This window comes from Carassius gibelio, chromosome A17, assembly GCF_023724105.1.
Source record: "Carassius gibelio isolate Cgi1373 ecotype wild population from Czech Republic chromosome A17, carGib1.2-hapl.c, whole genome shotgun sequence".
Taxonomy (NCBI): Eukaryota; Metazoa; Chordata; class Actinopteri; order Cypriniformes; family Cyprinidae; genus Carassius; species Carassius gibelio.
Genome location: NC_068387.1, coordinates 12,421,965 through 12,438,559, shown reverse-complemented (window position 1 = coordinate 12,438,559; position 16,595 = coordinate 12,421,965). Strand labels below are relative to the sequence as shown.

Genomic DNA, 16,595 nt, shown 5'->3' with positions numbered 1-16,595 from the left:
AAGATAATAATGTGAATGAGAAATCGTAGCAGGGAATCCGAGTTGGAGAAAGAGTCAGAAGCCACGACGGCTTGATAGGTTTCCCCAAAAGGCCAGCCGAGAGCATAATTACCGCGCCACCGTGAGAGTTCTTCTCCCATAATTCAGCCGAAAATGATTAAGTCGTCATCCCGAGGCATCAGTCTGCAGAAGTTCAAACATGTACTTAACCTATCCAAGAATTATACATTTGGCCTGTGTGTCGCCTCTGCCTTATTTCAGCCTAACAGTGAGCGAGAACAGAGGTTGAAAAGAAGGAAAGAAAGAAAGAGGTGAAAAAAAGAACAACCAAAGAAGCAAGGCTATCTGATCTCTCACTTACCCCTGTTTCAATAGACGTTAAACCTATTAGGATCTACTGAACTCAAGGGGCTTCTTTTTTCCGCTTTATCTGAAGAGCAAAATGCACTGTCCAAATTTCCAGACACTGAGATAAAGACCCCCGGCCCCGTGACGACTTACTCCAGCCCCCCACCACCCCCTTAATTCTTTTAGAATAAAAAACAAAACATTACAAAATGATAGCAGACTGCTCACTGGGGAATGAAAATTGCTTTGACATGGAGATTAGGCTCTTCTATTGTCATAAGACATTGTCTCATCTGAGTGGGGCTTGCAGAAGAGACGGCTAAAAGGCGAGAGAGGGGGGAATTTTTTTCTAGAATGGCTAGTGGATGACATAATGGAGAGCGCAGAAAAGTAAGTCCGCATGACATCGTTTGGCAGCGCTGTATAAAGGGAGATTTAAAAAGCATTGTTGCCGAATAGAAATACCAGAGATTCGGGGGACAATGGAGCTGCGTTGCTGGAACGTGACAACTCAGCAATTAAGGATCATGTCATCTGCTTGTCAAACAGAAATAACCAGTCTAGCTCTCTCAGTTCTCAGCCACCCCATGAAAAAAAACAACAACAACAAAAAAACAAAACACTGATACGTTGTAGCACAAAAAATAAAAAAATAAAAAACACTCATTTGGGAGAGAAAGTTAGATGAGTTCCTTTTGAACAATATGTTTTTTGACTCAAGCTAACAAGTAACTTTTTAAAAAGTTTTTAAAGTGTTGACGTTGTAATTCATAGACCTATATATTTCGTTTTCAGGAGAACTAGTGAAAGTCCTCACTCAAGTGCTCTAAACAAAATTACTATTATTATTATTATTTCTGACTGTAACATTGAAACATTTTTTGTGAAGCTGCTCTGAAACAATATGTAATATGAAGAGTGCCATACAAATAAAATAAATGATTATTCATTATTAAAATGAATTATTATTATTATTATTATAAAAACTACAAAACTGTTTTGATACTGAATTGTTATATATATTTGAAATAATCCAATCATCATAACTAATTGACTTAACTTTTCTAGAAGAAATTCTGTCCAGAAGAAATTTTGACTTGAATGTGTAGTTGAAAAGTTTTCAATTACAATAACTGTGCAGCTTTATTAGGATTTTATTGAGGATTTATTAGGATTTTTATTATAATTATTATTGGATTGCAATCACAATCCACTTGCACTTTCAATCAGCAAGATGCTTCTGTATGTGTAAAAATCTACACCTGCACAAACATGCTAGTTTAATAAAAAAAAACAAAAAAAAAAAAAAAAATTTCATTCTGGACGTAATTTCCAGTACTGTTCTAAGAACACCAAACTCAATGCTTCCCATGGGACATCCATCCTGTTATTCTCTACCCCCACAAAAAAACCTTATATATCCAATGAGCACGCTCAAAAGATTCATAAAACAAATCAGTCTGACGTCCGTGATGTATCCGGGCAGCAGTTGACTCAGAGAACATCATGCAGGATTGAGAGTGTTTCACACACTCTTGCTCATGGGCCTGTGAAAGATTATTCCACCGGGGGAAGACTTGACCTGTCACTCCACACGTTTCCTCTGTTAGCCATGGACAATACAGGCTTTCACACACGCCTGGTGGGGACGCTACTTATATGGGGGTCTGTGCATTTTAAGTCCCCCCTCCACCACCTCACACACAGCATGCACTTAGATTGTGAATCTGGGAAAAGTTGAGCTCTATAGGGGGAAGTAAGCTAAGTGCCCCAGTAGGTTACTTGATATTCGGCTGTTAATGCTAAATGGTATGCTGTATGTTTAAAGGCAGTCAGGCAGCCCTGTGATAAATCCTGAGTGGCTAAAATAATTTCCCTGACCTATAGTTGACCTTGCTGGAGCTGTCGTATATGCCTTGACCCTTTCGGGGTGACATAAGCCCGGTTCATACTTGCTTTGACTGCTCATAATCAGTGTCACACCTCCTTATTGCTAATACTCCTCTTAACCTTTGACCCTTTCTTATTTAGCCCTCAAAGGCTACTGTAACCAGGCCAGTAGACCACCTCTCAGTGCACAAAGTAATGCGAATATGCCATATGGGATTTATGGTGATCAAATAGGGAAGAAATACAGGGGGCGAGTGAGGTGTAAAGGATGAACATCGTAGTTTGGCAGTAAATCACCCATCACAATCACAGTGAGTGTGTTCTATAAACGTGATAACGGATAACAGGTCAAGGAACAAATATGAAAAAGAGATGTTGAGGAGAGACAAAACTATTATCCATAAGAACTAAAATCAGTCGATTGTCACAGTTTCCTGTTGCTTTCCTGTGAAGGGAGGCTGTCTTAAACTCTTTATGACCATGTGAAGTCATTAGTGGGAAATGTTCTCCCTTTCTGATGCACTACCTGTAAGAAGCAGCTTCCTCTTCCTGACTAACCTCTAATCTATCACCACCAACATGATTAAAGTCAAATTCTCTTTGACTCACACTTCTAACATTTATAGTTGAACTGTACAGCCTTGACTCTCTCTCTATCTCTCTCTTTATAGCATGCAAAAAAATTAAATAATAATTACTATTATATTATTTTTTAATTTTATATTTTTTTAATTGATTTTTAAAACTTTTATTAGACATTTATTTTTCAAAGAGTTAATTCTACATTTTAATTAGGCCATTAAATATTCACTCTATTTTTTAATTTATTTTTTATCATCCGATTACAGACAATTTAGGTAAAACAGTTGTCAAGTCAACCTATTTCCCACAGTCATTATTTCCTATTTAAATCCCATCATTATGATGCCTAAACGTCTTTAATCACTAATTCCTGTAACTTTCGTGGGCTTATACAGCCGTAATTAGTCAGTAATTTATGCTTAATTCCCTTACATACATAATAGTTGATCTAACAAACACATGCCACCCATTGTTCCCTTCTGCTTAAGCAGCCCTAAAAAACCATCTCTCCCAGGACACTGACCTTGTTATGGAAAATGTTAATTTAATGTGTACAGAATTTCACAGCCTTGTCTAAAGGGGAATTAAAACTGGGCCGTCTTTAATTTAAGGCTTTGATTAACTTTCTGTTTTGTGGCTGAAGGTACAAAATAAAATGAATTAGTTGAATTATTAATTAGTTTTTAGGTTTTCATAAGTCAAAAAAAAAAAAAAAAATTAGGTAAAAAAACAAAAACAAAACTAAAGTACTGTCTCTAAATATATTGGGTTCTAAAAAATTACATTCACATTATTTTATAGGTATTAAATTATATAATTTCCTATTGGAGCATACGTGCTGACAGCGAGCGATGAATGGGAGTACGTTCTCATGAGTATTAAGCTGCTGGCAGATTTAGATGGATGCAACAGAAGCATGTGTGTGAGGATGAGGTGGTCACCCTGGACCCGGGACAGGGGCAGCTGGGAGTGAGAGGACCATGCTCTCCTCATTTAAATAATGTGGCCTGAATCTGTCACATTATTTCTCCTCCGTATGCTCCCTGTACGATGCATCAACAACAAATTAAGTTGTAAATAAAAGACAATCGCTGCCATTGTTTTGTTCGTGTTGTTGTGCTCATTTTGTTTGTTGTTTCCCTCCGCCTCCCCGTCCCCACCCGCTTTCGCTTGTTCGTTTCTGCGGAACCTCTTATTTTCTCAGCTCTTATCACCCTCTACCTCCCACTTTCACAGATCAGTTGGGGATGGGAACTCTCGGAAATTATCATCCCAAAAACTTAACAGAAACAGAGACTGGTTGTCTGTGCTTGCTTAGCAAAAAAAAAAAAAAAAAAAAAAAAAAAGTAAAAACCGTAATCTCAAAATCAATGTTTAAAATGAAAGCGTAAGTGAGTAAAAGGGAAAGTGGGACTTATGTTATGCCGTGTTGTTCTCCACTCGGAGATTAAGGCCAGTTATTTTAATTGGGGGGTGGAGGGTGGGGGAGCTGGCCGTCTGTTTGGGATCCATCTGGACTGGTGGGACAGCGCTACTTCACACGACATTGTTAACGGTCAACGGCAAACTCACCTTCACGTCTGAGAAGAACATCTTCAGCATGTTGGAGCTGGGGTAGCGTGCGTAGAAGAACATCAGCTTGGCCTTCTTTAGATGGTTCGGAGAAAGCCCTTCTTGGATTTGAAATTTAAAGGTCAAGGAATTTTTTTTAAATAGAATATTTTTTAGACATTCACAGATAGTAAACTATTTAGAATCTAAGTTATTTAGAATGTTAAATAAAATATACAAAACAGTAGATAAGTATAAAAAGATACCCAACCAAGTCAGCCAACCTTACATATTTTATATATTTATCACAAAACTAATAATTACTTCACTGCAAACTGTGAAAATCGAAATATCCCCAATTATTTACATTTTCTGATGACTTCATATTAACACCAACACAATCCCAGTCAATGTAGCATTGCAAGTCAATTATCGTCTGCTTATCCCAATAAAATGCTATTTATCTGGAGGTGGCACTGCCCTCTAGATTGGTAAACAGAGGGCAGCTGAGGGGGGTCCCAGGAGAGACTGTGGCTAACCAGAGCCATCTACCCATTACAATTAGCCCCAGCCCCCAACCGTCCACCCTGAGCCTCCTGGCACAGCCTCCACTCTGCCAGTTAGGCCGGCTTTAGCCACATCTGCGCTCCAGACTGGCCCAGCCATTTCCTCTGCAAATTAACGGCTTTATAATTTATCAGAAATGAAGATGCATGTGGGGCTAAATCAATGGGCCCCCACAAGGTCAATTAAGAGACTCACCCAGCACTCGCCTACCCCCCTTCACTATAAAGCATGGCACCATCATGGCAGCTCGCAATGAAAACGGTACCTTACTGTGTCTGTTATGTAAAACATAAGGGCTGGAACAGTCACTATGGTTTGCAAGATACAAGAACAACAAAAAATTCATCAACATTTAAGGAACGATAAGAATTTACTGTCCGTGCAATTTCCAACAGTGAGCCTCTTTAGTAATGGTGTTTATGTAGATTGACGTGTTCTTTCTGCCAAGAGAGGAGGAGAGAAGGAGAACCCTAGGTGACCTCCATTAGGCTGATAGGGAAGACCAAAAGAGCATTACTCTCTTTCATACCATCTGTCATAATGCATACAGCAAATAACAGCAGTGATTGACAGTGAGGGAGGGAGAGAGAGAGAGTTAAGCTGTCTTTTTCACAACAAGTCAGATTTTTCAAGGACCTAAAGGCTCATTTAAAAACCAAGAGAAGGGAAAAGCTCAAGCAGCGGGGCCGCCTCTCAAAAGTGCTTCTTCATGAAATGGAGCGAATAATAGGCCTTGTTGGAGTCTGGAATGAGAGGGCTGATAAACACCTTCATAGTTTTTTTTTTTCTTCAATAGATTGATCGCATTGAGATGCTCTTAATCTAATGGGCGTCGCACACTGAAAGCAGTGAGGAAGCGTTCGCAGTTGCCACTGTTCAATCTCTACACAGTATTTACAGAGCAACGATTACATCAGTTCATTCTGCCCTTCCTCTGGTGCTGTTAACAACATTCATAAATCCCAGGTATCTCATTACTCAGTGCCATTAACATTCAAGACATTTACTTTTAAATGAATCAAATTGTCGTAGAACTTGGGAACAATGCGTTGAGGATGACTCGACGAGGCTTGACTCAACTAATGCACATTTCCTACAAGTAGACCTGACTTCCAAGAAAAATACAGCTGTTTCTAGGATACGCAAGTATGTGAAATGACAAAATAGACTGAGTAAACACTGGCCCACTCAGTGTAAGACAAGCCAGTCCATAGTCAACATGAATGAAGGACATAATGCAAACATGAATATGAAGTATTTCAGGGGAGGAGAAAAATGGGGCAGCTGTGGTTTATAGCCAAATGAGATACTACATAAACAACGCCACCATAGATGCACAGCATCATCGGGCGTTTTTAGGTCTGGTTTTGTATTAAGCATGTTGCATGTAAGGGAGACAATAACTAGTGAAATGTGATCCAACAGCCAGGTGTAAGGAGAGAAAGGAGGGAAAAAGGACATAGGGATGCTAAATCCATAAATTAATGCTAGACATCTGTTCAGCAATATGAAAGATTAGAGCAACAAATGTACTACAGCAGAGACTTTAGCTCTTGCTTAGAAAAATAGAATAGAAAGCTTTTCCAGATTGTCGGCTGGAAAAAAATAAAATAATTTGATGAATCACTTGACAATCTTTTGCCATAAAAATGTATCATTTAGAACTGACTCGAACCGTGTCATTTCACTGGCAGAGTGATTTTGAAATTGAGAAGGTCTTTTATTAAACCACTTTGGCAACCGAGTTTGAAAAGTGATCTGAGCGATGTATTCATTGTGCACGTTTTCTTTGCTTCGCTTTAATTGATGAAACCTGAATCTATGTGCAATAGCTGCCTCAGCACTTGAGCTTGGAGCTAGTGCAACCATGAACCTCTGTCCTCATCTAATATATTAGACATGCAAACTGGCTTCACCTGCCGCCCACCCCCACCCCATTCTTACAACAGCCCTGTGCCAGAGCTGTTCGGTCTCTCTATATGCAAATGATGGGGGAAACTGAACAAGGCTATTTTTCTTGAGATGCAAAGAGAGCACGTGACAAGGAAGATCATACTGACCATGGCTGAAGATAATTGGCTGCTTGTTTCTTCTAGAATTTGAATAGAAATTCATATTTGATTAAACACCCTATTTTGCAAATATTGAGAAGTTGTTGTTCAGGTCCCAACTGTGCAGGTGTGCAAGTATACTTACAGAAATAATAGATTCTCTCTGAGCTGTAGAGTGCTTACTTGGTGAATTATCTTTGCATCATTAGGATGAACTATTTTGCCAGTTAATTTTAATAAATTATGTAATAATCTAATTAATAAATTAAATAAAGTAATATTTAATCTTAAGGTTCAAAAGTTACTATTTAATAAAAACAAATACTTTATATTGAACATTTGGGTTTTGTTCATTTTGACTTCATTCAAAGCTTATCCAAGATCTCGTAGCCATTTGGCTAAAGGTTAAAAAGAGGGAAAGTGATGAAAGAAAAGCAGCTACCTGCAAACACCTGTTCACACCAGAGAAACAGGATAGAAAGAAAAGACCTACCACCAGGCAACAGCTATCGGTGTACCTTTACCAAAAGCAAGCTGGTGGTGTTAATAAGAAATAGGCTTTGTTGTTTTTAGCTCACGTATAATGCAAACTAAAAGCAAATGAAGGAGAATTAATTTTTTTAACAGTAGGGACATTTTTACCCCTGTTGCCTTCACTTGACACCAAATAAGCATAAATCCTCCTAAATGAAGCGCTCCTTCACTGACAGGGGTCTTTTACCATCCTTCTAACACAACTTTCTAGGGCCTCTAAGCAAAGGATCCCACTTGTCCTTTTACTTCCTGGCTTTGAAATAATGATTTGCTTTGAGCATTTATGTACAAAGTCTTGCATGCGCTGTGATGAAAGAGGGGGTTTTATTGTGAGTCTCCCTGTGATAGTGTGAGAACAGAGAAGATGGGAGGTATCTTAGCCACGGCGGGGCCTTTCACCACTTCTCCATATAGCGACACACTTAAAAGCCTCCATCCACTGAGCTCTTTTTAATCTTTGTACTACTAGAGGAACACTGACTGTGAATGTGGCAATTAATAGAGATTAATTGAAATGACGTTTACATCTTTCAATATCTGTCTTTCATATGGTATTTAAGCTGCACTCTCATCAGAACTGTCTCAGTTTTCTTTTTAAATCTAAACAAATAGAGATACAAAAAGCAAAATATGCTTTACCCTTCTTTTTTTTAAAGGATATTGTACTTCCTGAATATGGGGAGATGTCAGACATGTCCTGAAGGTCTCCGCACTCTGACTTGATGAGGGACAAGGACAAGCCTTCATTCCCTGGGTGTGTTGGTGAGATGGAACGATGGTGGCTGAGGTGGTTGGATGACATCTTGGTCCGTAGAATGGTGGTCTCTCTGGACAGATCCAGAGATTCGGGAGAAGACCTATCCTTTCCAGGGTAAGGCCCTGTTGGGGCACCTAAGGGGCTTTGGAAAGGGTAGCCCATTAGAGGAAGGGGGAAAGGATGGCGGAAAGAGGGAGGACTAAAGCCCATTGCGGAAGATAAGTGTGAGGGGTGGAGGGAGGGATGGTGGTGACCCCCAGGTGTGGGAAGAGACCCAGTCTGATCTGAGGAGTTCTTTCTCACTACCAAAGGCAGGGCTTCTGTTTGGTCATTCGAGTTGGGCACCTGCATGTTAGCGAAAGTGTCCAGGGGATTAGGAATGATGACATCACCGAAACATTGCAAGCGCTGGTTGGCAGTATGGAAGTTTGGGTTTTCTCCATTGACTGCGAAACGATCAGGAGGCATCTGCAGGGGTGGGAAAACCTGAGGAACTGGGCGTGGAGGCTTAGCAAAGACCTTCACCACAGTGTCCACTACCTGGGACATTGCTGTATTGAGCTCCTGTTTTAGCGTCTCTGCTAGCTGTTTGCCCTCTGCATGCATGGAGATTGGTCCCTGGTTCTTTCCTCGTGACCCATCGCGCTTGGATTTGTCCCCCTCTGTCACTATGTTCTGCTCTCGAATAAGTGCACACGCTCGATCCAAGAAGTGCCCCGGATCCACGTCAGACATCTCGTTGTCGGAGCGATCTGGGACAGAGTCATGGGCACGATTGTCCATTCTGTCGGAACGCATGCTGTCTTCGGAGATGTTTCCATCTTCGTCGTTCTCAGAATCAGTGCTGTCGTAAATCTGGTAGAACTTCTCTTGCAGTTGCCGGAGCTGCTTCTGCATGTCCTCCAGCTGCAGTTTCAGTTGCCGGCGTTCTTCATGTTTCTGCTCTTTGCGCGCAGAGACGAGCTGCTGAAAACTCTGTTGCTGCTGCTGTGGCAGTTTCTGCTTGCGCTTGTTTTCCCGGTAGTTCTCACGAGGACTCGGGGGCTGGGCTGCCCCCTCGCGCTCATTATCACCTGCACGGAGCGTGACGCTGGGAGAATGGCTCATCCCACGGATGATATTCTCCACTCGGGCTCTTTTGGCCCTAAGATGCTCATCTGTTAGCCTCTCTATATCAAATTGGGTCATGGAGGGCCTGTTGAATGGTGAAAGGCACTCCTGAGGGCTGCCCCGTGAGGAATTGCTGCAAGCATCCTCTTGCTGGATCTCTGAACCAGTGCTCGAGAGGCCACTTCCCTGGAAATTAGTCTCACTGCCTCCATTTTTGGTCAAATTGTTTTTCAGAAGCTGGGAGATGATGGTTGCCCCCGGAAAGGGCATCATAGCGTCTTCATAAGAGTTCGCCCGCTTCAACAGCTTGCGAAGCACGTTGGACTTTTCGCTGTCTGCGTGCTGTACCACAGAACACTCAACATCCTGGTCGGAGCCGTGGGGATTCATGGCACTAAAAAAGGTTGCTTTTGCTCGTGCGAAAACCACAGACGCTTGCCCAACAGTCCTCTTCACTCCTATGTCAACTCTTCTTCTCTTGGTTTGTCTACTTAAGAGGGATGTGCTGTCATGGTCAGGCATCACTGGAACTGTTATTGTGCCATCTTTGAAAGCCTGTCATCTGGGCACAGCTCGAGAACCCTGGGAACCTAGCCAAAAAGAAAAGACTGATGAATAATTTTCTTTATATGTCTCCAAGTTTCTTGTGGCCAATGCTAAATGCAATTTGAAATAGACTAATGTTCTACAGACACAGAATGTATTCAAAATATTTTAAGTCTGTCTATAGTTTATTAAATAAAAATTGACAAAGAGTTTAACCGCAATAAGTATATAATTAAGAACTGCTACAAACTTGTCATAAAAATAAAAAATAAACAAACACACAATTGCACCCAAAAAACGAATTCACATGTAAGAACCAGTAACCAGTTAAAAATCACACTTCTGTGTTTAGCCAGACATGCCCTGAAACTATTGTGCTCACATAGCTGCTTGCAGGCTTTGATCACTTAAGTTTTGATCAAAAGTTTTGAGGTACTCTTGCTTTCTGTCAGTAAAACAGCTAAAGTTGATATATGCAAAGACACTAGCGGCCTTAATGTTATCTTTTGGAGATTAGCAGGCATATATGTGCCCCCATCTAATTAAAAACAAATGATACAACAAATATAATACACCACATAAATTAAATTCTGGATGAACAAAAACAGTTTGTGGTTGATCAAATGAATTAAAAACAAGCCCCTTTTATGGATAATATGGTGATTTAAGATTGGCCAACATAATATATGGCACAAAAAACGGTTGTTAAAACGTTTTGTGTTCTCCGTGCATAATAAAACGGCAAATATGTAGCTTTGCTCGTTATGAATGTAGCGCACTTTAAATAGACTAGGCTATTTCATTTCGCACTGAGCATAAAGTGCACAGCTTTGCTAAGCAGGTATTGAATAACGTGACTACTTCCTTCAAACATACAAATGAAATGTTATTTGGAAAAGAAAAAGTGCAGTTATATAAAGAGATAGTGTCTTCATACTGACCAGTACGGCCATGACAAACAGTCGTTTGTAAATATCTTGAATAAATATCTAATATTGTGTGACATGCGCCATATAAGACTTGTAACAATTGTTTTGCTGTAACTAAATATAGACAATTGACAAGTTAAGAAAACGAGAAACAAAATATGTTAATTTTAGATCAAACCTCACCTTTCACCTCACACGGCCATTGCGTCCTATATGCGCACCCTTTCTCTCCAAATATTTCAACTTAAATCCAAAAAATTGTGATAGAAAGAATAATAAAATAATAAAATTGATAATAAAATTCATAGGGTAACTACATGTATATGTGATCACACGGTTATTGTGATTCAATTGCTGTGTTAAACAGTCAAAATATTAATGTAGTCACACTAGACACTAAAAAGTTTTTTTTTTTCAGTAACTTCTAATAAGAAACATTAAATAACACTATACATTGTTTAAAATATACTTTGTTAGAAAGTTCGACATTAGTTTAATGTCATACAAATGTAATAAATTATGATTTTTTTTTTTTTTTAATCGGAGTCTGATTGAAACTCCGTCTTTAGAGGAACAGTGTTATACATTGCACCTCAAACCTATTTTTTTTTTTTTATATATATAAACAACCACGTGCTTGACATTCATTTAGACACTCAACATCTAAAACAGACTTCACGTCTTTATACGCCTGCAATTCTTTCTTAAACATATGATTTTGATGTGCCCGTAAACTGAAGCAAAGCTTTGATGTATCTGGCTTTCACGTCAGAAAACGATGATGATGATGATGAAGTAACGCGTCAAGCTGGAGTGGCAGTAAAAGTCAGAGGCTCAATGTAAGCGTACACCCTTAAAAATAAACCGTTCATCAATGGTTATTTGTAGCACCTTTGAAGTTTCAGCAAATAGCCACATTCTTATCAAAAAACATTATTTTGTACTTCTGCAGTTTGGATGATTGATCAAAAAAGTTCTTGATATGATAGGTTCCTCACTTCACTGTCGCTGTTTCATGGCTCTTTAAAGCGGTATAGCAAGCCTTTCTAAACAACTAATGAATAATAAGCTTTTTGTGAAACTTATAAGATTCTCCTATGACATCAGTCTGGAAACCCCTTTCTATTGAAACCTTTATTTTTACGCGATACCGTAAATTCAGCGAGCGCATCTATGTAAATGACGCGGTGATTTGTTATTGTCATAAAAACAACAGACGCCTGACAAAAAGCATACGGAAGTAATAAAGATAAAGAAAATGTAAAAACGGCATAAAGCCTCACGACAGACAGACTGCCCTATCGCGAAGAATAAACTGCAAGTTCAGAACTGAACGTAATGTTTGCGTCGCCTCTCCAAAGTCTACAAGCAATATTACAAGAGCGTATTTATACTTTAAGGAAAACGTAAGGATGCAATCCCTCCAAAATGACACGGTTTTATGATAAAGTTAAAATAACAGCGACCGCAGAGCGTAAAGGGTAAAGCGATAACAGCGCATCACATGAAAAGTCATCGTAGTAGAACAAAACTCAGTGCGAGCCGAGCGCAAATGACAAGGTTACTTACTCTGAAGATGAGAGCGAATTGAGCTTCTTCGCGACAGTGTAACAGAGAATACAGAGGGTTGTTCGCCCAGTGATGAATATTGTAATTTCTCAGGACAAGCAAGAGCGAAGGGAGTGAGATAGAGAACGAGCTCTTGTGCGCCGCTCCTCTCTCTGCATGAAAACTGTGTGTCTCAGCGCACGCGGCCAGGAGGAGGCTGAGAGCGCGCGCTCGGTACCAACAAGATTGACTTTAAGACACGGCAGAAGGAAGCAGGAAGACGGCGCGTCATAATCATTGTGATGTAACGCTCGCACCTACCAATAAGAGCAGTCCGCTGGATTTAGAGGAATACAAAACAAGTGAAGTTTGAAGACTCCGCTCGAGCAAAAGCGAATGATACGGGGACCTTTGTGGGATGTCTGTAAGGATACGCACTCTTTAAACAATACCTATGTTCTCTGTGTGGATTGTGTTAAAGTTATTGTTCACAATATGTGCAAGCGCTGTTTGTGCTGACTGAAATTTTATACACTTCTTTATTGTAGATGCATGCTCATCATGATGCATTTGAAATATAAATCGCACCAATGTATACTATTAAGTGCACTTTATATTTTTTTCACAGAAAATTAAAAACAACTTGTTTTCGAATTACTCTCGTATTATTTCTATATCATCATGTATTCATAAATGCGAACAGTAGCTAGCTATATTACATGTTTGAAAAAAAAAAAAAAAGATTCTCAAAAAATAAAAAATAAAAATAAATAAAAAAATAAAAAAAATCATGAAATGTGGTATGCAGGCCCCAGGGCCCCGATAAGTGACCGCAGCCGCGACCTGGTGCGTGCATGGGATCGTGAAAATAGTTTCACTTGTCTTTGAGCTAGTGGCTTCTTTCTACGTAATACCTTGCTTTTACTTTATACCTCCTCCTAGCCTTCACAGTCAACATATGAAGAATATACTGAAGCTTTGACATGCTTTATTTAATTGTTATGAATAGGGCAAGACAGACTTATTCTTCAAGAGATAAAACTATAAAATTATCCAAAAAAAAAAAAAAAAAAAAAAAAAAAAAAAAACCTGGGAGGTTCTTATTGTAAAGTAGAGCATATATCCATCATGTGTGCCTTTATGTTCAGTAAATAAGGCAAGTTTATAAAAATAACCAGTGTGATGTATTCGGTCCCTATCTTGAACATTTGAATATCTATAATAGAAAAGTGGTGTCTGTCCTAGTTCCTTTAGGTTTGATTTACGCACAGAAGATTTAAACAGACTGTTGCTGTGCAGCACTCGTGAACATTACCAATTAACTTGCATTTACATCTGTCTTGCTTATAGATGTGAATTACCACGCTAAAATAAAGTTCTGCTTTATGGAAGAAAAAAAAAAACATAAGATTATTTGGACACATTATTTAGAGAGCCATTAGCCAATCAAATGTTGATTTCTCACCATCCTATCAGGTGCTTCAGCATGTAAGCAGATTTCTCAAAGCCTTAACCTACTTTTCTGTAGTCGCTGTTCCTGCTCTTTGTTGAAATTAAAATGTTTATGCAAAACGTCGCACATTACTCGTTTTCCTCCGTAAATGTAAAAGTTTTGCCCCTCTTCATTTGAACGAAATGTGATGTGACCCTGCAGAGTGTTGTGAGTAGCCTAATGATAAAAATATCTTTATTGATACAAAATAAAATTATAATTTGCCAGCCTGGAATAAATCAAGCAGTTCATGTGATACCAGACATAATTAATTGCGGTTTCCTGAAAAAAAAATCCGCTATTGAAAAATCCTCCAAAGCACATTTCAGTTGTCTCATTCATTCCAAAGCATGTTTGGGCTGTCAGTGCAAATGACAGGAGCGCAGCTGTTTGACCTATTAATGAGATTATTTACTGTAAGTGTTGATGGAAATTATTGAGCAAATTTGGGTTAGAAATGACATCGGCAAATATTTAAAACAAAACTTTATCTATAATTATTAGTATGATTATATCATTGCACATTTTTTTATTTAGATTATTATTGTTTTCGATTATTATCCACATATGTTATTATCTTACAATTTTAGTATGTTAGCTATTTTATTAAAGATGTGCATCCCTCGAGATTTTTACCTAATGGTGAGTATTTCCCCCCGACAATATTCCTTCTTCAGTACGTACAAGCACTGGATTATGTGTTTTTATTTGTATTCATAACTTATATAAAAATGAAAATACAACTTTCCTTTAAGTTACAATAGGATTCACTCTCACAGCAACAAGCTCTTTTCTTTTCCTTGAACGAGGACAAAAGGAAAGGCGTGTTGTTCACTCAGTTTCCATGTCGCAAGCAAATATTATTGTGAGTGAATAAACGACTGGGAAGGCAGGATTTTAGCTGCAATGAATTTCTTTTCCAAAACAGGTGTTCCAACTTATTTTGTTAGCATCTTTCCCCAAAGGCACGCTCGGAGTGCGAGCTTAGTGGAAAAATACATGACAACATTAAAGCAATAGTGTTTGGAGAAGGAAAACGCCTCTTAGGTGTAGAGGAAACCTGTTTATTAACACCGCCACCTCTGATCTCTCTGTCACCTTTCTGCTGGACACCCAGTCACTAAATGTCTTAGACTCGCTTGCATTTCGTGAGGGATAAAGTCTAAGCACTTAAATATCATATCGAATATATAATAATAAATATAAGATGTCTGCGCAAAGTGATTGATTTCATTTTGCGCAACAATTCTCAGTTGTCAATATACCCTGCCAAGTTGGACTACTGTTGCATTAAACTGTGGCTAGAAATAGAAATAGAATACATTTTCAAAGAGACGTAACTTTATCTCAACCAAATGATTTCACCGGTTTCTCGACGCGGTCTGTTTTTGAAAGACAATGTGCTCACCTGCATCCACAGTCTTTTTTTCTCACTCAGTTCACAGATATTTCAAGAAAGGAAGGACTTAAAGAGATCAACAGAAATTGCTCATTTTTAATGTAGCTTATTTATTTATTTATAATTAAATTCCGATAGTATTGCAACTTTATTTGCTTTGTGGGTCTGAGTTTCAGCGTTCATTCCCCTGCTTCAACGCTGCACTGAACAGCTACAGTTAGACTTCCCCCTGAGCAAAGGCTCCATCTATGCACTGTGCGATTTATTTAATGACTTAAAGGAGAGGGACATTTTTAAAGTCATTTCTGTCATAATTGTTCTGAAGATTATTTCGTCTCGCGCAATTCGAATTGTTTTTGGCGCCCCTAGCGCATATGCAATAGTTAAACATCAAGTAGCCTACCTTAGCGATGTTCTCAAAATACCAACCGATTTGTTGTGTAAAATAATAATAGCCTACTAATAACGCGATAAATGATAACAGTAGGCTACTGTGTTTGTTTATGTAGGCTACGCATGGAACATGTGTTGCTATGGCTAATCACGCAAAGGCGAGTTTTGTTTGCGCGCGTTTATATTTAGCAAACTTTAACTTGTAATCATTTTTTTTTTTTTTTTGTGGTTAATGGTATTGTTTAAACGTTACTCAACTGAACGTTACTGAAACATATAAAACGCTTGTAAAACAATACCTTTTGTTGTCACTTCCTGAGTACGCCCCCTCCATAATTCGAACCGTGTTAATTCGAATAGAATTCGAATTATCTTATAATATTATAATATTATATTATAATATATACTATGGATATCTTATAATATAATTATATTATAATATAGGCTATATTATGAATATCTTATTATCTTATCTTAAAAGTGAGATTCGAGAATTTACTTGTTTATTATATTATTTTTGTGGGCTTAATATAGACAGATTCTTGCTTTTAAACCAGAAATGATAGGCTATTAGCACCACAATTTTCATCACTTTTTAGAAGAGGTGTAGCCTTTACAATTGTATTACACACATAATTGCAGTGGAAGCACTGTTTTATTTATTTATTATTTTTAATGAACATCTAAAACTATCCTTCCGTTTATTTTTTTTATTTTATTTTTATAAATTTTTTTGGCAACATGTGGGTAGATTTGTCAAAAGGCCATCCGGAAACGCAGCTGACACGGAGTTGGATTTCTATTCTATTTAATGCGTTTTGCTCAGGATAAGTTTGTGCTGTGGTGTTTCCAAGATGTGACAGTTATTCACAGTAAGCTGGTGCAGTCTGTTTAACTT

General features: G+C 38.5%; 1 protein-coding gene across 2 annotated transcripts in view; it reads right to left on the bottom strand.

Moving 5' to 3' along the window:
- Positions 1 to 12,661, bottom strand: part of LOC128031442 (prospero homeobox protein 1-like) — a 34,176-nt gene extending 21,515 nt beyond the window's left edge. Inside the window, exons 1-3 of one of the 2 annotated variants that reach the window (XM_052619706.1) lie at positions 12,435 to 12,661; positions 8,186 to 9,980; positions 4,393 to 4,501 (exon numbers count right to left, since the gene is read on the bottom strand). In XM_052619706.1, the coding sequence (XP_052475666.1) occupies positions 4,393 to 4,501; positions 8,186 to 9,912 (1,836 nt within the window). In that variant the 5' untranslated portion in view covers positions 9,913 to 9,980; positions 12,435 to 12,661. The remainder of the gene's footprint in view (positions 1 to 4,392; positions 4,502 to 8,185; positions 9,981 to 12,434) is intronic. The other variant, XM_052619707.1, reaches the window with a different exon arrangement.
- Between the last annotated feature and the right edge of the window lie 3,934 nt (positions 12,662 to 16,595).